Source organism: Artibeus jamaicensis, unplaced genomic scaffold (genome assembly GCF_021234435.1).
Source record: "Artibeus jamaicensis isolate MK-2021 breed Jamaican fruit bat unplaced genomic scaffold, CSHL_Jam_final contig_2170, whole genome shotgun sequence".
NCBI classification, from domain to species: domain Eukaryota; kingdom Metazoa; phylum Chordata; class Mammalia; order Chiroptera; family Phyllostomidae; genus Artibeus; species Artibeus jamaicensis.
Window position 1 is genome coordinate 5,050,483 of NW_026521445.1, and position 22,586 is coordinate 5,073,068.

Sequence of the window (22,586 nt, forward strand, 5' to 3'; positions counted from 1 at the left end):
TCAGTTTTCTCATCTGCGAAATGAACATCACAGCAACTCTCTGGGAATTAGCCACTCTGCTTAGCAAGAATCGTGGTTGTGTTTTCTTGCCTTTCAGCTACTTGATAAGAGCCAGGGCCTGGGACATAGAAGAGCTGGTGGGTTCCCCCTGCAGGCCGCCACTTTCTGGCTGTGATACCTGAAGGACATCCCTACCCCTCGTGGGGCTCCATTTCCTCACCTGTAACACAGAGATGGACAAAGCGATACGTGAGGTCAACTGTTTGTGGTTCTAGTTAGATCATTAGGCGTCTACCACCCACATTCTGAGTCACCAGCCATAGCTCACATAACCCCAAGGAGTGGCTAAAACAGGTCATTTTTATTTGACTTTCAAATGCTTTGCTTATTTTTTTATATACTTTACTTTTCACTCTGATTTTGCTGCTGCACAAACTAAAAGTTGTTTCCATTCCCTGCACAAGGCAATGACTACAGGTGGGGATGGGGTGACAGTGTGACCTCTGGGGGTGCTTTCAACGCGGCCTCAGCTGCAAGCGCTGGGGTCTGGGCCCGTGCAGCAGGGCAGGCTGAATGAGTCTGGGAGGGGCACTTCCCCTCCTCCTGTTGGCCACTGAAGGCTTCCTGGGAGAGGAGCGACTTCAAGATAAATGAAAAGAGTGACAATGAGGAGTTGAATTAATTAGCAAAAGACAGAATCTGGAGTCCAGTTCTCTAGATCTGAATCTCAGTTATACCACTTAACCTTCCAAGTCTCAGTTTCTTCATCTGTCAAATGGGACTAGTGATAGTTCCTTCCATAGGGTTACTATAAGGGTTGAATATAATACAATATGCACATCACCCTTAGTAAGTGTTCAGTAGTGTTACTGCTGATTATGGTTGGGGGACCATTGTTTAGGGGCGGCATGGCATAGGAGCAGACTGGAATAGCAATTGGAAGGCCTGGACACTGGGGAGAGAGGCAGTATGACCTGGAAGGGAGGAAGGAAGGAGGGACAGAGGGAGGGCTGATCATGAAGGGAGTGAGTGTGGGCCAAGATGGGGACCCTGACTCACAACTACGGGCAAGGGCATCCCCAGGGGGAGGGTGACCGAGGAGAGGAGAGCCCATGAGGCTTCAGAGTTGAGACCGCTGAGATCTGTCTTCTCAGCTCTCCTTTTGTATCTTCAGAGCAATCATACAAGTGGTTTTAGTTTTTTTTGTTCTGGAAATTGCAGTCAAATGGGGTCTGCCCCTGGGCCAGGGTCCTCGGGAACACCCCCAGCCTAGCTGGGAGCATGCCTCGGCTCTCCAGCTCCCAGCTGCCCCCAGCTGTCACTCTGATGGATGTTGCCTGCTTAGTCCAAAATCACACAGATCAGGAAGCTCATTTTCCCTGTCTGGCCCGAGACCTTCACGCATTCCTCGAGGTGAAGGTGAAACCCCAGGGAAGAGAGACTTGAGAAGCCTGTAATTCTTCTCTCCCGGCTCTGTCAGCTCCTGCAGAGTCAGACCTGACAACTTAGAAGAAAGGGCGTTTTCACCAAGGGTCTGAGCAGCAGTTCCTTTTCCCCGGTGAAGCTGATCAGTCCTGGCTATTTCAGGTACTTCTCAGAAGGTGAAAAGGTTTTTTCCCCTGGCCCGTCAGAGAGGTGTTGTGGGGAGCAGGGAGGCAAAGCCGATGAAGCCTGTGGCTCTCTCCAACATTCTCAATGCAGACGAGATCAATTCCCATCCTCAGAGCATGCCCGCTACCCCACGTCCCTGCGTTCTGAATCCCCTCACTCCTGCCTGGGGAAACGTAGACCGAGCCTCTCCCAACCTACTTCTAGCCTCAGATACCCCTGCTGACTGAGGTGGGAAGGAGAGATTGAGTTTGCGGCCCCCAAAAGAGAAAGCTTCTGGATGAGTCATTTGCTGCCCTTGGCTTTGCAAAGTATGTATAAGAGCAAAGGGTCCTGACCAGCTGCTCTCCATGTCTATGCAGAAAGAGCAAGTGGAACTAGACTTAAATACAAGCAGACAAAACTGTGTGCGTATATAAAATTGACCATCGGACAATTACCTACAGAATGGACCTTCTGTATTTAATTAAGAAAATAGAATCTGGGTCCTCGCCTCCCCAGACCAGACTGTCTCTTCATCCACACAAAGCAAGAACAGCTGCCCCGCGTGTGCTGCAGGACCACTGCGGTCCCAAGGAGACAGCGTGTGTGCCAGCTTTCTGTCACCACACACGGGGAATACGTGTCCGTTGTCATATCGTTAATAATGCCAGGGGTAATGGTCGCTTGCCTTGAATGGTTTAGAAGATGCGGGACTGGACTAGGTGACCCCTTGAAGTCCCTCTGGTCTAGCGTCCCTCTCTGGGCTCGCTGCCTTTGTTATCAGAGGAACCCTGGTCACCGGGAGCCAAAGGAGGAGAGAGTCTGCGGAAGGGCTGTGCCACCACCTGGGGCCTCTGACCTTGGAGGCTTAGAGATTGTTCCTAGAAATGGGGATGATAACCTAAACCGTGAAATGGCCAGGAAGTCAAGAACCCTCCAATTGAGACATTGGGCATTGTGCTGCTCCTTGGTCCCGCCCTTCCTTTGGACTTCAGAGCAGGGGACAGGAAGGGCCTCTGCCTTTGAGGCAAGTTCTCAATTGGCACCAGATGCTTCCTCCACCCTTGATCCAGGGAGATTGCCCTGTGGTATCTGCTCCGGCCCAGGGCACCTCTCCCTGCCTGGGTGTTGCTTCCTTGTGCTGACAGCTGGCATGATTAGCAGTCCCAGAGTGAAGGGCCTCATCTCTCCTAGGGCTGTCTGCTGACAGGGTGCACTTTGCCCTTCGGTCCCAGAGCACCGTTTCTGAACACCACCCCTCACACCCAGCACCTGGATTCTTCTGTCCATTTTATCTGCTGGTCAATGCCCTCCTGCTTCGGGGCTGGGCCTTCAAAGCAAAATGGAAAACTAAGAACACAAGCCTGAGGTTACAGGTTTAGTCTAAGAATGGACCATCATATTTCAAAATCAGGTGTTTAATGAGCACCTGCTATGTGCCCTACACTATGCCTGCCCTGAAGGGTTCCACTTCTGCCCCCAAAGATGGTTTGTGGAAGCTTCTCCTCCAGAGAGTGGGGCTCTGTCTTGGCCATTCTTGTACTCACATTGCAAAGGCACTCCTCTGCCAATCTCGGTCTGCACCAGGACATGTCCACACCACGCCAGGTCTGACCAGACACAGATCCTTGGGCCCCCGATGGCAGGACTGCTCTTCCCACTGAATCAGTGACACGTCAGGGCCGCATTTGTAGTATGAGGAAGGTGATTCCTTCAATCCAAGGTAGGAGAGGGGCAGAAACTACCTTTACTGAGCATCCACAGGTGCCACATGCTTTATCTACCTTAGATCTCACTCAATCCATGCACCTACCCCACAGCGCACATTGTTTGCTTTGTAGCAGGTGCAAGAAGGGAACAAACAGAGACCCACTTTGAGGAGGAAAAGCTTCCAGAATGGAGTCAGAGAGTTCAGGTAGAGATCTGACCGGGGACAGAAGCCTGTATTGCATGGATCTGTTACACAGCAAACTGGGACATGAGAGCGGGAGAAAGAGATGAGTCCTGTTTTCAGGTTAAGGTGTGGAGTCCCTGTTTTCTACTCCTGGTGAGAATCAAGGAGGAAGGAGCAGCTGCCTGTGGCATCTGGAGGGGCTGCAGGCTGGAAGGCAGTCAGGTGCTACCACCCACGGGCTGTGGTGTCGGCCAAACCTGAGCTCGGCCCCTCACTCACAGTGTAGGCTCCCACGGCCTCAGCTTCCTCATCTGTGCAATGGGATAACAGCAGTACCCCACAGGGTTGTTTGGATGCATTGAAATAATGTGTGTAAAAAATGTTACGGTACCTCAGGACACCTGACACACAGGGAAAGCATAGCTCCTGTCCACCACTGTCATTGCCAGGTTCTGGGCTCCTTTCTGTGGGTGTGGCCCCTGCTTCTCCCCTCCCTGGTTTGGGTACCTGAGTGCTCGTTTCTCTGCCATTCTGATGCCTCTGGGCCTGCTCTTCTCCACCCGTGCTCTTGCTATTTCTTCTCCCACCCTCCATGTGAGGCTCTTCTGCAAGGGCTTCCTGCCCTTCTCTTCTGCTTTCTCTCCATCTCGTTCTGCTCTGTCCTTCCCTCTGTCCCTCTCAGATGCTGGTTCCTGCAGCTGGAGCAGGCATCCTCCTGGCCCACTTCCCCTGCATCTTCCAGCCTCCTGCCCCCTTACTTGTTCCCCGGGGACTTCCCACAGGAGAAGCTGTGGGAGGCACCCGCCTTCAGTGGTGAGAACTGGCCACGGGGCCAGTTTGCAACACCTGTGCTCCCCCAGGCCAGCCAAGAGTACGGCAGCCTCCCTGCCTGATGTGCGCAGGCTGAGCACCAGCCCGGGATGGAGAGGACGCACTGTGCAGATGTTCGGGCTCTGGGCCAACTCCGGGCTTGTTTCTAGTTGTATCAGAGGAATGCGGGAAAAGTGAAGGCCAGATTCTGTGGCCCTGTACACCAGCCTCCCCAGTCGGTACTGGATTTGGGATCATCTTCTGCCATCTGTCTGTCTGTCTATCCCTGTGGCATGTGCTCGAGGTGATATTGTGTGAAAAAAATACAGAATGAAGGAGGTAGAAGGGATGCGGACACTTGATATGCACCACAACTCCCCCAATTCTGCATCAGCTGCTTCCTGCAAATTAAAATGTCACTTTCCCAGATGTATTAATGTGGGTAACTCTACCACAAACAGGCTTGCCTCGTATGGGGATGTGGCTGATGGGGGCCAGAAGAAGGCCCTTGGGAAAGGTGGCCTTTGGCAGATGCATGGCCAGGCCCCTTTTGAGAGGAGCTGGTCCCAGAGCCCAGCACAGACCATAAGCCAGAAGGTGGCACATTACCCAACCCCCACCCCATGGCAGTGACTGGCAGCAGCATGGGGTTTTGCATGAATGTGCCATTTGTGAGACAAATTCTTCTGCTTGCTCCCTAAGAATGGGGAGTCATCTGCAATTGGAATAAACATATCCCAGGTCTGCATTTGGCAAAAGAACCTTACAGGGCTGCCACAGAGAGGGATGAACACTCCTGAGGGCAGAAATGCCTTTCTAGCCCGCAGGCCTGGAGCTCAGCCCCAGTGCAGGAGGCAGCACTGGGTCTGGGTAATTAGCTGGTCATAATTTCTCATTATGGCCTTAGTCCTCACAGGTGTTCAGTGCTTAGCCCAGCCCAAGCTCAAAGCCCCATGCAAGCAGGAGACCTTCTGTGTTTGTTGTGTTCAGTCTACCAGGAGAGCCCTCCTGACAGCCCCCAGGTGCTGGGCTCTCTCCAGGGTCCTGGAGACCTTCCTGGGGCAGCTTTGCAAGCAGAGCAGACGCATGAAGCCCTGCCCTTCCCAAAGCCCCTTGCTCTGGAATCCCTGATAGCAGAGCTGGGCTGTCCACTGGCTTGGGCTCTAGGCCCAGTTCTGTAGATCAGTTGAATGAACTGTCAGCAAAGGACTTGAGCTCCCTCAGCCTGAGTCCCTCACCTTTGAAAAAGGACTAATTGTTCATGTGCTTGTAGTTGAGAGTTAAGGCAAGTAAATGCTTAGCATTGGGTTTGGCCCAGTAGCTGGCTGTGAAATGCACTACTCCATCCAAGGCCACAGCTGGGCCATGATTCACCCAAAAACCGAGTATTTCTAAGACAGACTGGGCTCAAAATCTGCCTCCTCCTCCTCTGCACAGGCGTCTGGGGGCACTGTTCTCCCAAAGCTTCAGGAACAACAGGTCCTCTGAGTGATGGGAATAGACTGAGCAGAGAGGAGGGAAGAAGGGGACCATCGCTCCCCAACCCCGTCCTTGTATCCAAGAGAACCAAGAAAATCAAGGCCTAGACTGTAGCCCTCACAGGCTCCGGAGAGAGACAGTAAGGTGCTAATGACACAGACCATGTAACGCTGGCCAGGGCCCCGCCCCAGCCTCCACAGGCAGCCTGTGGTGAAGGAATACAATGCAGGCTGTGGGTCCCCAGGTGGGGTCAAGTTCTTCTCCTTCTCATGCATTGCTAGGTTTTAACCTGACTTTCTCCCCTCAAGTCTCCCCCCACCAGCAAAGGACCAGTTAGGAAACCAGAAATTGAAACCACACTGATTTTTAAAACATTTTTAAAAGACTTTATTTATTTATTTTTAGAGAGAGGGGAAGGGAAGGAGAAAGAGTGGGAGAGAAACATCCATGTGTGGTTGCCTCTCATGTACCCCTTACTGGGGACCTGGCTTGCAACCCAGGCATGTGTCCTGACTGGGAATCAAACCAGCAACCCTTTGTTTCACAGTCTGGCGCTCAATCCATGGAGCCACACCAGCCAGGGCCACACTGATTTTTTTAACAGAGGGATTAAATTTGGGACTTAGAGGGCTGAAAGAGAGAAAAGATGTTGGGGATGCTCAAGATTCATAACTAAAAGAAGCAGCTGCTCTCTGAGATGGCAACAGAAAAGACTGGCATTTTTATCAATCTTAGCAGGACAGAGGAGGGGCCCAGCCTCTGGAAGGGCTGCCCATGCAGCTCAGGTTCAGACCTCGGAGGCCTGTGCCGGGACATCTGAGGAGGAGACACTGGGACGTGGCCCCAGAGCTCTGGGATAGAGCTGAACTTGGGTGCCCAGGGGTGAGGAGGGTAGTGGGCCCGGGGTGGGGGGGGCACTGGACTACTCCCGGGCCCTGGGGGACCATGGCAAGGTTTGAGCAGGGATCAGCCAAAAGAGCTACTGGAGGGCAGGGCTAAAGCTGACCACTGCTGCTGGCACCATAAATACAGGGCTGAGAGCAGAGAGGAATCCCCCCCTCCCCCTTCCTGCCTCAGTCCCGCTGGGGTCTGCTGCTGGCAGCATCTAACCGAAACCAGCTGGCCAGGGGTCCGGGAAGCGCCAGCGTCTCCACACAGAGCGCAGAGGGTGGATTTGGTGCTGGTTGGCAATAAGGATATAAATGACGCATGAGCACACCTTCCCGCCAGGAGTGCACCGTCTCACTGCAGCCTCCTGACGTTCCTCCAGAGACTGTAGTAAAGAGTATGGTTCCCCAGTTACAGAGACAGAACCAAAGACCAGAGAAGTGCCTTGATTTTCCCAAGTCACTCAGTCAGCAGTCACCAAGTGCCCACTGCATGCCACACATTGTTCTAACTTTGGGGCCACCACAATGACCAAGGCAGGGCTTGTGCCAGCAAGGACACTTGTACTGTAACAGGGCAGTGAGGACAACTGGGTGTGAGGCAACAACCAGAGCACATGTACAGGCTAGTAAATGCACTTGACCATCACAGGTGCCCAAAGCAAACCTGAATACAGCGTAAGCCTGCTGGGCGCTGTGGGAGCTCAGAAAAAGGCCGAGCCCCTGGGGACAGGGATGCCAGCAACTAATACCAAGGGCCCAGGTGGATGGCTAGTGGCCATTCCGAGCTGCCCTCACGTCTGTGCAAGCTGCTGGTGTCTCATCTCCTGAGCGCGTGCACATGCCTGTCTTCTAAATACGAGTGTGACGTAGCTGTCTGTGTGGCAGTCTGGAGGAGGCACAGGAAGTTCCCCAGGTGGTCTGTCCCTCTCCCCATGGACAGCCACCGCTGGGGTGGGGAGGCAGGCAGCTCTGGGCGTCCACCCTTAACGGACTAGCAGAGACGGAGCCATTTATCGTCACTTCAGCTGAGAGCCCCAGGGTGGAGCTGTCGAAGAGAAGTGGGGAGAGCTCTCCAGTCTTCGAGGGGTGCCATTTAGGATGGGTCTCCCTGAGAGTCCTTCCTCTCCAATGATTTCTCCTAAGAATGAGGCTCTACTGTGCCCCTTCCTCCAGGCCAGGGACGAGAGCGGGCTCCCTGGGAGTGGGGGCATGGACAGGCAGGCTACCAAAACCACCTGTGGAAGGGCTAAGGGTGACCTCACGGTTCACAGCTGGTTCCATTGGGCTTCCTGGACTAGGAGACACGACAGGGGCTGGAGCCTTTCGGGACTGGCAGCGTGAGCGCCCTGAGCCGCCCACCTGCTGCAAATGCTGGGTGGGCGGACCCGGCGCAGGTGCAGACCCAGGGTGAGGGTCGGAGTTTTCCGATCGTGCCCATTCCTCTCACACCTTGACCTGGCGGGCGCATCTAGGAGCAGGCCATGTCCGCGTTGAGTTCCATCTGTCCACTCCTCTGCTTCCCTGGGTCACCTCCTCCATGTCAGTAGCTACCTTCACAGCCTTCTACCTGGCCTCTGTCCCTTCAGTTGCTCCCCGCACCTCCACCATAGTCATCCTCAGACCCTGCTGCCCTGCGTGCTTTGTGTGGATAGAAAGGCTCTCCTGGCCCCTGGGGCAGCTGGGCGATGCCTCCCTGCTGGGAGGTCACGTGGCAATAACCCCGGCATAGCTGGTGTGCATAGCACTCTGCCCAGCACCAGCGCGGCCTGAGAGCACGGCCGGCTCAAGCACCCCCAGCTCCCGGGTGGGGAAAGCAGGCTGAGAGCAGTAAGGTGACCGGCTCGTCACTCGGCTAGTGGTGACTGGGTAGGATGCCCAGTACGGGGCTGACACAGGATTCCGTGATGAAACAGAAGGCAGACCGAAGCCCTGGCCCTCTCTACTCCGGAGGGTCTTTGCAGAGATGGCTGCTTGGGTCTGCCTTCTGTTCCACGGCTCGTACCTCCCCGAGAAAGAAGCCCAAGGCTGCTCACACCGACACGCCCCTCCTGCACCCAGGGGCCAGGCGTGACTCTGGAGCTGGGGTCCAGTGCCCAGGCATTAGCAGGGACAGTGAGACCTCGGCCCTGGTCTCGAAAGACAGCGAATCTACTGTGTCAGACACCCCGGTCTCATCTCTTGAGGAGCGTAGTATGGACAGAGAATGGGCGTGCGAGAATGAAAGAGACCCCTCTAGTGCGCCCCTCACACGTGCTCTCCAGGAGAGGAGACTAAGGCCCCAAAGGAAAAGCAGGGAGCCGGTGAGCCTCCCCCTTATCATGACAGAGCCCTTAGCCTCGGAGGAGCCCATCTCCGGACCAGCCCTCCTGCTCCCCACACCCACCTGTGATTCTGCGTGGCCAGCCCAGCGGGGGATGCAGGCTTCCTCCTAACCCAGTTCCTAGTTCCTCCCTATACTGCCCCTAAAATTGAAACAGCCCTGCAGACACAAGGAGAGAAGGACTAGCTCTCTAGATGAGCCCACATGCGTGGTACAGAGCCACTGTGCAGACAGCCATGGGAAGGTGCGAGAGCTTCGCAAATCAGAGAGATACGGCTCCACTCTGGGATTCTCCCAGCCCCGCTCCCACCTGTACCCCTGCTGGCTGTACCGGGTGCGAGGCTCACGCACAGCATGGTGTACAGACCGGTTCTGAGGAAGTGTCGGGTGTCGATGAGAGGGTGATGACGGGGAAAACCTTCTTCAGGCGTGCAGACCTGGCAGATCCCAGGGCAGCTGAGTTGTTACGACCATCATTTTCCAGAACTGGGCAGCTGCACGAATCGAAGAGTTGTTTGCTGGGGTGCTCTGTGCGTGGGGTGGTGAGACTGGCGGCTGCAGGGGGTCACAGCAGCCTGGCCACATGCCTCAGACAGGGAGGCACGGGTCACGAAGGACCATGGCAGGGACACCAGAGCCAACTCTCTAGTGATGTGGTACAAGTTGTCAGAATTCTCGGTTGTTTGTCTGTGTTTGTAGAAAACAGCTATGTTTTAAGAGTGGAATTATAATTATATAAGTATATGCTTTGTAAGAGATTCTTTAACCCAGAAAAAAAATGAAGAGAATGGAGCCAACCAGAAGATGTTGGGGGATGGGCAAATCTTTCTTGAATTATTTCTTCTTTTGGTGGCAAGAAGCAAAGCTATGTTGACTAATCCACAGAACACCAGGGGAAGGCTGACCTGGGTGAATCACTTCTGTGTCGTGCAGTGGTTGTGAGGAGTGAGTGACCAGTGAGCACAAAGTCCTGAGCCCTACGTCTGGTCCTTCGTCACGTGGTCGGTGGGTGTTAGCCACTGCTGGGCGGAAGGCTCAGGTGCGGATGGGAGAGAAGCGCTGGAGAGTGGTACATTAGTACATCAGCAGTGAGCTGTCCTCAGAGGTGAGGCGGTGGTGGCGAGATGTGGACCCTTCGGTGCCCCCCAGCTCCCTCCCCCCGTGGGCTCCCCAGGACAACTCTTGTCCCGCTTTTCCATTTTTCCCCATCTCAGGCCAGAAGGTGAAAGGAAGGTTCAGCAGACTAGGCCCAGGGTGGAAAAAACATAGTCCCAACTCTGCAAGGCCAGGGTGAGCAGGACGGTGCAGGGGAATCTCGCTGAAGCGGGTGAGGGGAGTGAGCTGGATGCGCTGTAAGAGGAATATTCGGTGGGTTTGAGTTCCACATGCCCTGGATCACCTTCCTCGTGCTTAACCTCTCCCTTGAAATAATGAGAGAGCGAGGTATTACTGCCCATGATTTCAGAAGTCAAGATTTGCGCTTCCGCAGACAGGAGGGAGGCGTTATTCAGGGTTGGGTTGGGGGCTGAACAGTGGTCCACCTGTCTCAGCCCCCGAGCATCTCTGGTGAAGAGGGGCTGGCAGCTCTACATTTGGCCCCATTTCCTCCTGCCCAACTGCAAAGGCCTGGGTGGGAAGAGGGACTGAGTCGGCCAGGACGGAGGAGGTAGATGTCACCATGCTCGGCAAGGGAAGTTTCAGACTGTATTGCCAGGGCTGCAGTAACTGTGAAGGGAGCGAGGGGCTTCTCACAAATGTCGTTTCCTTGCACCAGTAAGGAAGGCTGGAGGTAGGAATTTTGCAGGTGAGACAACTGAAACTTAGAAAGATCAAGAAATTTCTTCAGAGTCTGCCAGCACCGAGCAAGGTGGGCATTGTCACCAGTTCTTGTTGGCACCTCAGCTGCATGAAGCAGGTGAGCTCTGTAGCAGGACCCTGTGAGGACACAGCAGAGGGCAGGGCTTTGGGAGGCCACACTCGGGGTACGGGAAGAAGCAGCAGTAAAGGAAACCGAGTCCTGGTCTCCCGTGGCTGCTGTAACAGACGGCCGCACACTGGGCAGCTTAAGACAATACCGATTCATTATTTATTCTCTCACCATTCTGGAGCCGAGAAGTCACAAATCAAGGCATCTGGAGGGTTGGCTCCTTCCTGAGTCCCTGAGAGCGCACCCGTTCCCTGCCTCGGTCCTGCAACTGTGGTGCCAGCAACCTCAGCACGCCTTGGCTTCGAAGCTGCGTCCCTCCAATAGCTCCCTCCATCCTCATGTACGTGACCTTTTGCTCTATGTGTCGTGGCTTCTCTTTTTTACCTCTTCTAAGGACACTCGACACTGGATTGAGGGCCCAGCCTACTGCAGAATAATCTCATCTCAAGATCCTTGTCTTATTAGGGCTGCAGAGGCCTTTATTCCAAACAAGGTCCCACATGAGGATCCAAATGGACCTGTCTTTTGGTGTCCACTATTCAATCTATTACACAAGGGAGACAAGGCAAAGAGGAGAGTGACAAATGTGGCGCTGGTGACATGCCAGAGGCCAGCAGCTGCCGCACAAAGGTGCCATCTCTTTCCCGAGCAGCAAACAAAGGACGTGTCCCCTTCCCTGGGCGGTGTGGAGAAGGAAGGATCCTCATCCCTCTTGGGTTTGATCTTTCTTAAAGAAACAGATGCACCTGCAGGAGACTTGCAGCCCCCAGGTTAGTCTGCCAAAAGAAGACCTTGCCAATCTGCCTGCTTTCCCTGGGGGCACTCACGAGAGGGAATAAGATGGAGCCAGTGCTCATGAGATGTCACTGAGGGGTCTAACCAGATCACTTGTGATGCTAGAAGAAAGGGCAGAGGTTGCGTGGTGGGAGAGACCAGTCTGTGAGCAGTGCTCTGACAGCTGCTGGACCAGGTCACCTGAGAGCAGAGCATCTCTAGCCTCTAGATTCCTCTTGGATAAAGTCCGCTCAGACCTCGGCATACTTGCCTCTCCTACCCAAGGCCGTGTCCTGAGGGCAACCTCATCACTTTCAAGGGAGGCCAGATTTTTCCAGTGACCAAAACACTCAGCTCACGTGCTGTACAGCCACTTGCTTGCCTTGACCACTCAAGGCTGGATCTCATCTGAAGTCTTTCCCCTCTCCGGACTAATTAAAGGGCCACACAGCCTAATGCACCTCGTGAGTCAGTCCCTCCTTAAATGATCTGGGAGTCTCTGCCTCTTGGCCTCTCTCCTCCCCTTGTCCATCTTCTCTCGGCTTCGCTGTTCTGTCCCTGGGTTCTTACCGAAGTTGCTGATGGACATGGAGTGAAAGAAAGTAGCAGAGAGGGTTAGATGACGGGCACAGCTAGAGATTATTGACACATGCTGAGAGAAAATCGTCCTCTTCCCTAAAACCAAGGCATTTTCCCTGGCAGAATGGCTTCAGAACACGGGCAAGGGCAGGGACGCTAGTGGTGGGGATTTGAGTCTTAGCTCCCCCTTCGCTGTGCCCTTTAGTTTCGTCATTTGAAAAATGAGGACAGGGCCTGGCACATCTGAGAGTCCCCATCAGTGTCCCCCCACCGCCACCGGGACTGCTGCCACAGAGACGCTCTTCTATGTCGGGTGGCATTTCTGCCGTGGTGTCATTGCATGTGCCGTTCCCTGTGTAAGCAGCTTCGCCTTATCTCCCGGACTGGTTCCAGCACATCTTCTAGAATCACCTCGAACGTCACCCCTCAAAGAATGATACATAATACATTTACTCAACAACTATTAAATGTCAAGCTCCCTTCTTAACGGTTCACTGATATTATCCAGATTAAGCCTCTGCACAGCCTTATGAAATCGGGAACATTATCTGCTTTTACCCGTGAGAGAACTGAAGCTTGGGGAACACGTGTCTGATTCCCAGCGCTCGTGCTCTCACTGTCTACTGCTCCATGCTGACCCCACCGACTCCCGCCCACCTACAGCCTTGAACTTAAGCTGATGTTTGCCAGCCTCTCTCTCTGGAGGGAAAGGTTATGCCTAATTCCCTTCTAGCTTTTGACACTGGCAGTGCATGGTCTTAACTCAAGGAGTGATGGCTGTCCTGGGCTGGCCTCAGTCCCTCTGGGACCCCTCTCTGAGGCTGAGGCCTCCGATGGTCTCGGTAGTCCGCATGTCCACGATGCTATTGAGAGGAAGAGGTGGCATTTGATTCCATCACCAACACATGTGGCCATTCTGAGAGGTTAAGTAGTGGCCTTTTCAAAAAGCAAAACCCACCCAGCCGCCTTATTGTATCAGCCCCTCTCCAGTTTGTTTTCCTGCGTTTTTGGTTTCTTTGATGGCCCAGTTTGTCAATCTCTGTTCTATGCAGAGCTTCTCAAGGAGGGGGCTGGGTGGTGTGTGGACACACTCACACTCGAGGACAGCGGAGTTGCAGCAATCACACCAGTCATCAATCTAAGGGTCCGAGAGCATGGTCAGCAGATCTGGGTCAGGCTGCCTGCATCAGAATCACCTGGGAGCTTGTTAGGAAGGCCAGGTCCTGACCTCACCACAGGAACATCTCACTCAGTGGCTAACAACCTCTCCAAGTGGTTTTGAAGTGCAGCCACATTTGAGAACTGTTGCTCTGGTCCAGCCAAGGAGGAGCACAATTTGCCCAAGGTCCCACAGTGGCCAGTCAGCAGCGGAGCTGGGGCCACTCCAAGCCTGTGTTCTTTCTAAGGCTCTCTGTGTGTTCCAGTCCAGTGAAAAACAAAGTAAATACCTTTTAGTTATCTACGGTTTTCTGATTCATACCTTCACCACTGTTCATTTATTCATAATGTCACTGAGAACTGAGATTACATATACGTTTTTACTCCTCATTCTGATCTCCTCTAATCACCGGCTCCTATTTTCTGTGCTGTCAGGACTCCGGGCAGTCCATCCCCTCCCGTGTGCTGCTGGGACCTTCTTGCTCAGTGACCCTGAGGAGACTCCTGCTTCCCTTGGCCTTATTTGGGTGGGCTTGAGAGGGCTTGAGAGGGGCCAGACCCCCCTTGACTGCAACCCAGAAGTGGTCAACTGTCCTTACTCAACCTCAGATCTCAGGGGGATCACTTTTTCAAATAAATTCAAAAATAGCTTCTCAGAAACCCTGCAGCTCCAGGAGCTGCATGTCAATTCATTTCAGCTTAATGGCCATTCATTAAAGGCCCCCCCCCCCCAGGCTCAGACCATTGCTTAATGAGCCCTCAGAGGGATACAGAGATGGATGAGTGAGGCGCGGCGGCCACCTCTGCCCTGAGGCGTCCTCTGTCTCCCCCGTTCCAGAAAGTCATGAGCTGTTTAGCATTCTGCGTGGGCTTCCCATGCCCAACACATCAGGCCCCACTGTGGGCTGGCAGGACCCTGGTTGGCCAGGAAGGATCCAGACTTATCTGAGCCCTGGTACCAGGATCTGTGTCAGCCTGTCTCCAAGGCCCTCCTGGTGGGTGATAAGAAGGCTTCTGATAACAACCTCTCCCGATAGACCCTGGCACCTATCTGTTGATGTGGCCCCTGTGTACAGAAGGCCAATGTCAAGAAAGGTGATGTCAAGGCAAGAGTACTGGTCCACACCCTGAAGTTCTTTTTCTACCTAGCTGTGTGACCTGGAGCAGGTTACTCCACCAGCTAAACTCCAGTCTCCTCAATAGTCATACTGTGGAGAGACTCCTACATACCTCCCTGGAATTTTGGCTTAAATGAGATAATGCACTTGAGTATGTGGAATAAGCTATAAAACACAGTAAAAAGTACTGTACTATTATATCATTAACCATTCCCAAAGAGACTTTAGAGAGGATCTCATCTAGTGGTTTTCAAATGACTTTTTGGACAATGGAATGCTTGCCCAGAGTGAAATTCTTGCCCAGAATGAGGCCCAATACATAAAATAGGAAAACAAAAGAAGAAAACCTGGCACTGCGATGACAGGTGCTCAGGGAGGAGGCTGTCCAGCTGGTGAGGGCAGGTGTGAGGGCGGCTTGCTCAGGGCCCAGCCTCCCTGGGCAGCAGAACTGAAATGAGCACTCCCATCTTCAGTCCTGCAGGCTCTTCCCATGGTATTGATTGCCCTCCACAGGAAGATTCAAGTTTATACAAAAGAAAAATTCAAGAGCAGTTGTACCCTGCAAAAACAGTCATCTCAGGGCTGCTTCTAAATATCAGATCTCTGAGCTCAGGCAAGAGACTGAAAAACTAAAAATTGTCCAGGCAGGGATGATGCAATCAGTGTTAGGTCAGTCTGAAATCCAGATGAGTGGAAATGGAAGTCCCTGAGGATTTTATTTATACATTATTCCTCAGGAGCATATGTGTAGTGCATTGAGAAGTCTACTTGTACTCCCTCTTTTTCTTTTGCCCCATACACCACAGACATGAGATATAGACACATTTGTGCACATGTGTGTGTGCAGGGGGGCATACACATCACTTCTTTCACCCTAGCATGGGCCTCGCAAATGGGGTTAGCCATCACTGATATTTTTATTGATTCTTTGACAATCAATTGAGTACTATATATGCCAAGCATGATACTGAAGGTGAAAAAATGGAATAAAGCATGATGCCCACCTTTTGAGAGCTATGCCTAAAGGAAAAGACAAATAAGCAAAATGCTGTAATGGAAGTATACACATGGCTGCCCCATGAACCTGGGCGTGGGGGAGGGTCAGGGAAGCTTGTTGGAGTAGGTGGCTGAATTCTGAAGGTCACCTAGGAGTTGGGTTGGAGGAATGAAGAGGGAGATAAGATTGAAAGGCGCTTTTTCAGGACCTGAAATTGCTCAGTATGGACAAAGCAAGTAGAGCCACTGATGGGCAGGACAGTTGATCGGACAGCTTCATCTGTCATGTCATAGAGGACGACTGGATTGATCCAGTTCCATCCACTAGGGGACAATGCACCTGCGACATAGACTCCGCTCCAAAGTCTGGGGGCTCCCCAGTAGGGGGTTGAGATAGTAGGCACCATTTAGCTGAAACATGGGCCAGGAAATTGGCCTTCCCATCCATTAGGGGTACACACAAATACAGATGGTGCCTCATCTCCCCACGTAGATGTAATTTCAGTGTTTTCCAGAGGGGATTCTGGGGAATACTACCCTTTGCAAAGACAGGGTCTGGGGGAGAGGGTTTAAGATACTCGGCCTGCAATACTGTTCTCTTAGACATTCGTAAGGTTCATTAACCTTTGAGCCCTAATGTTAAGGCCCTGAGAAGTCCTGCAGTAAAGCAACACATTTAATGTTGCCAGGTAGCTCAAATTCATTTCATTTGGAAACATTTCATCTTTATAGCACCATTAAAATGTCATGGAACACTTGAAAAAGCTGGATAGACTTCCCCAGGCCTCCAGCTAGAGCGTGTTCAGAGCAGAGCGCATCCTGGGTTATGGGCTTGGGTGTTGCCCAGCATTCCTAGGGCAGCTCACTGCTGTGGAGCTGAGGAGCCTTTCTGAGCAGATGAGGGCTGCTGTGGCCGGTGCTGGCAGCACAGACCTCAGTCGTGAGTCATGCAGCCACCCCTGCTCACCTGGATCTAAAGCACTTGACCAACAGCCTGATTGTGGCCACCTCTGAGACGAAGAGTCCATGACTGACTTCTCCAAAAAAGTGGTTGAAGTTAACAGCAGAGCCCTAGCCCCCAGAGCAGGGAAGCTGTCTGACCACATCAGCTCGGTGTCCTCGGAGGATGCTGGTTTTCACTCTCTGAGTCTCACAGGAGGGCTCAGGCACTTCTGGAGGGCAGATGCTCTTTTCTGGTTCATCTCCCCATTGGATGAGCCAGTGACGTTCAGGTGGAGCCGCCTCTGGCACCCAGAGTGACTGAGGGCAGCATTAGGGTGACACTTTGGAAAAAGCCAAGAGGACTCTGAAGAGTCAGCACTGATCAGAGAGCCTGAGCCTGTGAGTCCTGAGCTGTGCCCATTAATGACGTGGCCACAGCATCAGAATATGCTGTGGGGCCAGGCCGAGCCCCCCAGTCCAGGATTCTGACCCGCAGGGCATTTGGTCAAAGAGCATATCCAACTCCTCTGGGAGGACCTAGCACTTCCCTCACACGTCCACCCTTATTAACCTGTGGGTATGCTCCACTGGACAACCTCCTAGGATTAGTTTTGTGTTGATGCTTCAATATTTGAAGAAGTGCTTCCCTTTCTTTAGCCTTAAAACATCTCATTTCCAGTCTCAAGAACTGCCCCTGACCTTTGATGTTGAGGGTAAGAAGACCATGTGTCCTGAGCTAATCCCTGCCTTTTATGACATTGATTATGATCTCTGTGATTTCATCTTTCCAGGCAGGAGACATTCTCCCATTGACTCATTAGCTCCTATTTATCTGTTACTCATTCATTCATTCCACAAATATTTCCAAAGGCCCCTCTAGTTACCAGGCATTTTCCAAGTGCTAGAAATAGTGAACAAAACAGACAATCCCTATTCTCTTGTAGTAGATCATTTTTAAAAAATATATACAATGTACTCTCTGAGCTTCCTGGATTCCCTGGAAGTCTATTTCCTTTGTCAGATTGGGGAAATTCTCCTTTATTATTTGTTCAAATAAGTTTTCCACTGGTGGCTGTGCCTTTCCCCCTTCTGGTACCCCTATAATTCGGATGTTGGAGCATTTAAAGATGTCCTGGAGGTTCCTAAGACTCTCCTCATTTTTTTTTTGAATTCTTGCTTCTTGACTCTTTTCTGTTTGGCCATTATTTGCTTTCTTCTGGTCCACTCCATTGATTTGAGTCCCAGTTTCCTTTTCATTGCTATTGGTTTCCTGTGCAATTCCATTCATTTCAATTAGTTTTGCCTTCATATATTTGTCTAATTTGAAGCCCTTATTATATGAAATGTTAAAGGGACTTATCGAAGAAAAAGAAGTTAAAGAAACATGAACAGTGAAAGGACAACAAAATCACAGTTATTAACAACCACACCTAAAACAAAAGCAAACTAAAAGGACAGCTAGATCAGGAGTGGAAACATAGAAATGAAGATCTCAAGGAGGGTTAGCAACAGGGGAGTGGGAGGAGGAGAAGGGGGGAGAAGGTACAGAAAATAAGTAGCATAGACAGTAGATAGAAAATAGATGGGGGGCAAGAATAGCATGGGAAATATAGAATCTAAAGAACTTGAGACACATGGACATAAACTAAAGGGGGGGTAATGGTGGGGATGGGGAGTAGGATGAAGGGGAATGAAGGGGGGAATAGAACAACTGTAACAGCATAATCAATAAAAAATTAAAAATATATATATATACAATACGACATGCAAAGTACTCTGGCAGGCCCTTCAGAAGTTTTCACAGGGAATAAGATAAAAGATGTAAATAACCGCTATCTTGTCTGGGAATTTTTGCTTACAAAGAACAAGACCCCACTCAAACTAGCTCAAGTTAAAAACTAGGGAAACGGTTAAGGATCAGATGTCCCACAGAATTAAGTGCAGGAACCAAAGCAACAGCTACCCTCCCTTCTGGTTACATTTGCATCCTTATTCATTCATCCTTTCTCCCTTCTTCCCTCTTTCTCTCATGTCTCCCCTCTGTCTAAACATCCTTCCTTATTCACTTCTCCCCTTCACCTTTCTAAGATGTAGCCATGGAAGGAAATAGTTGGTATCTCAACTGCAAAAGGATACAAGATAGAGTGTAATTAGGGCAGAAGAGCAAGGGCCACTAGAGTTGGGAGGTGGGAGGATACCTTAGCGCTCCATGGAATCAGGGAAGTCTTTCTGGAGGAGGTGCTGTTTGAGTGGGGCCTGGTGTGAGGAGTATCCGGATGCCCAGTAGAGAGCAGGGACCTTTCCCGGAACAGAGAACCACGTGAGTAGAGGGGAGCACAGTGGGTAAGGATGCCAACTGAGAGTACAGGGGAACAGGCAGAAAGGGTCCTTCCTGATCATCCAACTTACCATCCTCCCTCCATCCCTGTGATGCTTTACCTGGATTTGTCTTCAGAGTGGTCAGGACTCTGCTGGTCTGTAGGCTAGACTGCAGTAGCAGATAGGCTGTGACTGAAGGGGACCGGGGCAGGCGGGGTTGTAAGATCACAGCTGGGCAGGGCAGGGATGGGAGAAATGTTGCCCAGCAGAGACACCGAGACCCGAACCATGTGACAGGAAGATTTAACCAGGTGGCAAAAGGGGTGGCAGCTCCCTCCCACCCACCTGTGTGTAACTCAAATGTAAAGGCATCCAGTGACAGGAGCTTGGATGAACAAGTCAGATGGCCTCCTGTCTGCCAGTGATGTGCTGACTGATCACTGGCGTCAGCCACTCGATGGTTTGGGGGCTCCTCTGTATTTATTGGCACTAAAAAGTGACTGTTGCGTCAGTCATATCTGATCACCTGAGTGGCGCCCTCTGGCTCTGGGCTGGGGCTTCCTGGAGCAGGTAAGTTGAGTTATGCATCCTCTGTACCTAGAGGTACAAAATTGAAAAGCCTTTGCACAACCTCTGCCTTTTTTTTTTTTTTTTGACCAGGAGCAGGAGGATTCATTTTAAGCATCTGCAGTGGGGCCAGTGCTTTTATATAAGCATCTTGTGTTGATCTTACACTGAGTCAGTTAAGTAGGGAATTTCCCCACTTTCCAGGGAGAAAACTGAGACTCAGGCGTCAAGATACCTGTCAGCAGAGGTCACACAGCTAGTGGCAGGGCTGGAACTTAATGCTTTCTGGCCCCAAATGCTTTCTGCTGGGGTGCCACCAGGTGCACCTCCCCAAGACCTGGGTTGGCAGGTCAACGGGGCCGGCTCAGGGTGGGTCCGAGGCTGCTGCACAGGGCACAGGGGCTCCAGATGGTTCTGCCGGAAGGGCTGCTGCGCTCCCTTCCACAGGCCTCTCCCCCAGCGAGCTCGGTACCAGCAATTTACCTAAAGATGACGACCTCTCACAGGCTGCTCCCTGCAGGTGTGGATGTGCTTTGAGTCACATGCACCCGACTCCACCTGCCACGTACATGAGAAGCCAGGAGTGACAAGGTTTTCCCATATCGGGTGCTGGCCCAGTCAGGGCCCTGTCATAGGTAGGTAGCTCATGCTCAGAGTCACACTCAAGAGACAGAATTGCTATCTGTCAGTGTTATATCCACCGGACTCGAGAATAATTTTCGAAGACCTTTCAGGGTTTTGATCTTATTTTATTGGCCAAGCTTAACCTGCGCAGGGGCGAACTCTCGGGGTGTCTGGAGACACGGTGCCCAAAAGGGCTGCAGATGAGAGACACGCCGAGCACTTACAGCTAAGTCCTTACATAGGGACAAGCAAGCAAGCATTGAACAGAAGCAGAGGTGGCAGTCAGCTATTTGCTGACAGAGACCACGCTCGAGAACAGGGTGGGGTTTCGAAATTCAAAACTAAGCAGATTACAATCAGCCTGTTTTGCTGTTGTCAGGCTATGTTCTCAATTTCCCAGATCTCAACATCAGTCCTCTGCTTGAATCACTGTCATTGTCGGGAAGTACCTACTGGACATCTGATAGATCTGGGATCTGGTGTCCTGGGTACAAGTTCCTTCCAGGAAATTACCTGCTATGCGACGTCTCGATTTCCTCTTCTCTGAAACGGGGGTGGTAAATAATGTGTCCTGGGGACCTGGATAGTGCTGTTGTAAGGAAAACCTGAAGCGACCTCAAGTGTGTTACTTGATACCCAGTGTTGTTACTGTTAGGACGAGCCCGTGTGCAAGGTCACGGGCCTTTCTTCCCGTGAGCTCCGTGAGGATGAGGAGGGCTTCCCTGCGAGAGCAGCTTTCCCCTCGCCCAGCCAGCCCCGTTCACTTAGGGTCCAATGTTCAGATGGCAGTCTTAGCTGTAGCCCTGCCTGGGGTTGGAGCCGAACCTCCTCGCCTGGAGTGTGGTTTAGAGAGAGATACTCAAACTTATGTGCAACAGAACCACCTGGGGAGCTTTTGAAGTTCAGATTCAAGGGCTTCCCGCCCAGAGATTCTAGTGCATTAGGTCTGAGATGGGGTCAGAAAAAATGATTTTTCGAGAAGTTTGTCATGTGACATTGAACTGCGGGCAAGGGCCAGTTAACGAGGGCCCGGCTCAGAGTCTCAGAGGTTGGCACCGTCTCCCAGAGGAGGTCTCTGGGTAGCTCCAGCCTCCTGGCATGTGGGGGTGGAGAGGTTGGGGGTTTGTTTCTCTTGCAGAGGACGCAGCAAGTGTCCCTTTATGCTGATGGGAAACTGGAAAGAGCGTTAGGAAAAGAAAAGCAAAGGTGGTCGCTGAGAAGAGCCCCAGCAGGCTTCGGCAGGGATGCTAAGGGGCTGTGAGCCTCGGCCCACGAGAGGGGGGAACCAGGAGCCAGGCCTGTGACAGGCAGAGGGGCCCAGTGGCCGGTTAACAGGGCGTGTCCTTCTGTCTCTCTCCAGATCGTGTTCCGGAAGATCAGCGACGTGAAGCGGGAAGAGGAAGAGCGCATGAAGCGGAAGAATGAAGCCCCCCTGATCCTGCCACCAGACCACCCAGTGCGGAGACTCTTCCAGAGGTTCCGGCAGCAGAAAGAGGCCAGGCTGGCGGCGGAGAGGGGCGGCCGGGACCTGGACGACCTGGACGTGGAGAAGGGCAGCGTCCTTGCAGAGCACGCCTCCGCCAACCACAGCCTGGCCAAGGCCAGCGTGGTCACCGTGCGCGAGAGCCCCGCCACGCCCGTGCCCTTCCCGGCGGCCTGCCCGCCGGCGCTGGGCGTGTCGGACCAGGCCAAGCTGCAGGCGCCAGGCTCTGAGTGCCAGGGCGCCAAGGCGGGCGGCGGCGACTGCGCCAAGCGCAAGGGCTGGGCCCGCTTCAAAGATGCTTGCGGAAAGGGCGAGGACTGGAACAAGGTGTCCAAGGCCGAGTCCATGGAGACACTTCCCGAGAGGACCAAGGCGTCAGGGGAGGCCACGCTGAAGAAGACGGATTCGTGCGACAGCGGCATCACCAAGAGCGACCTGCGCCTGGACAACGTCAGTGAGGCCAGGAGCCCCCAGGACCGCAGCCCCATCCTGGCGGAGGTCAAGCACTCCTTCTACCCCATCCCGGAGCAGACGCTGCAGGCCGCCCTCCTGGAGGTGAAGCACGAGCTGAAGGAGGACATCAAGGCCCTGAACGCCAAAATGACAAACATCGAGAAACAGCTCTCTGAGATTCTCAGGATATTAACTTCCAGAAGATCCTCCCAGTCTCCTCAGGAGCTGTTCGAAATATCCAGGCCCCAGTCCCCGGAATCAGAGGGAGACATCTTTGGAGCGAGCTGAGAGGCCCATTAATACAAAGTCGAAGATGAAAACGCACCACCCCCGCCCTAGGCAACACCCCCACCACACACACCTACATGACCAACAACTTTCCAAGTAGGCTCTTCCTGACAGAAAGTTCGAGTGGGACCAGTTGCTTAGGCTCACGCGCTCTCTCAAAGCCGCGGGGGGTGGAGCGTGGGGCCCCTGCCCCACACCAGCTGCAGTGGAACTGCCTTCGCACAATCTCGCAAGAGGGAGCATGCTGTCTACGGGTGTTTTCCTTCATTTTTAATTTCTTACTGCCATGATATTTGTAAAAGATGAAAACTACCAGGAAAGAGCAGCAGCTACGTGGGTATTGGTGGGGGAGCACCGAGAACCCCTCACATATAT

At 52.6% G+C, this 22,586-nt stretch overlaps 1 protein-coding gene across 2 annotated transcripts in view; it reads left to right on the top strand.

Annotated features, from left to right (window-relative positions):
- The window catches only part of KCNH1 (potassium voltage-gated channel subfamily H member 1), a 317,432-nt gene extending 295,221 nt beyond the window's left edge, over nucleotides 1–22,211 (top strand). For both annotated transcript variants that reach the window (XM_037136985.2, XM_037136986.2), the window contains exon 11: nucleotides 21,348–22,211. In XM_037136985.2, coding sequence (XP_036992880.2) covers nucleotides 21,348–22,211 — 864 coding nt within the window. The remainder of the gene's footprint in view (nucleotides 1–21,347) is intronic.
- The last annotated feature ends 375 nt before the right edge of the window (nucleotides 22,212–22,586 follow it).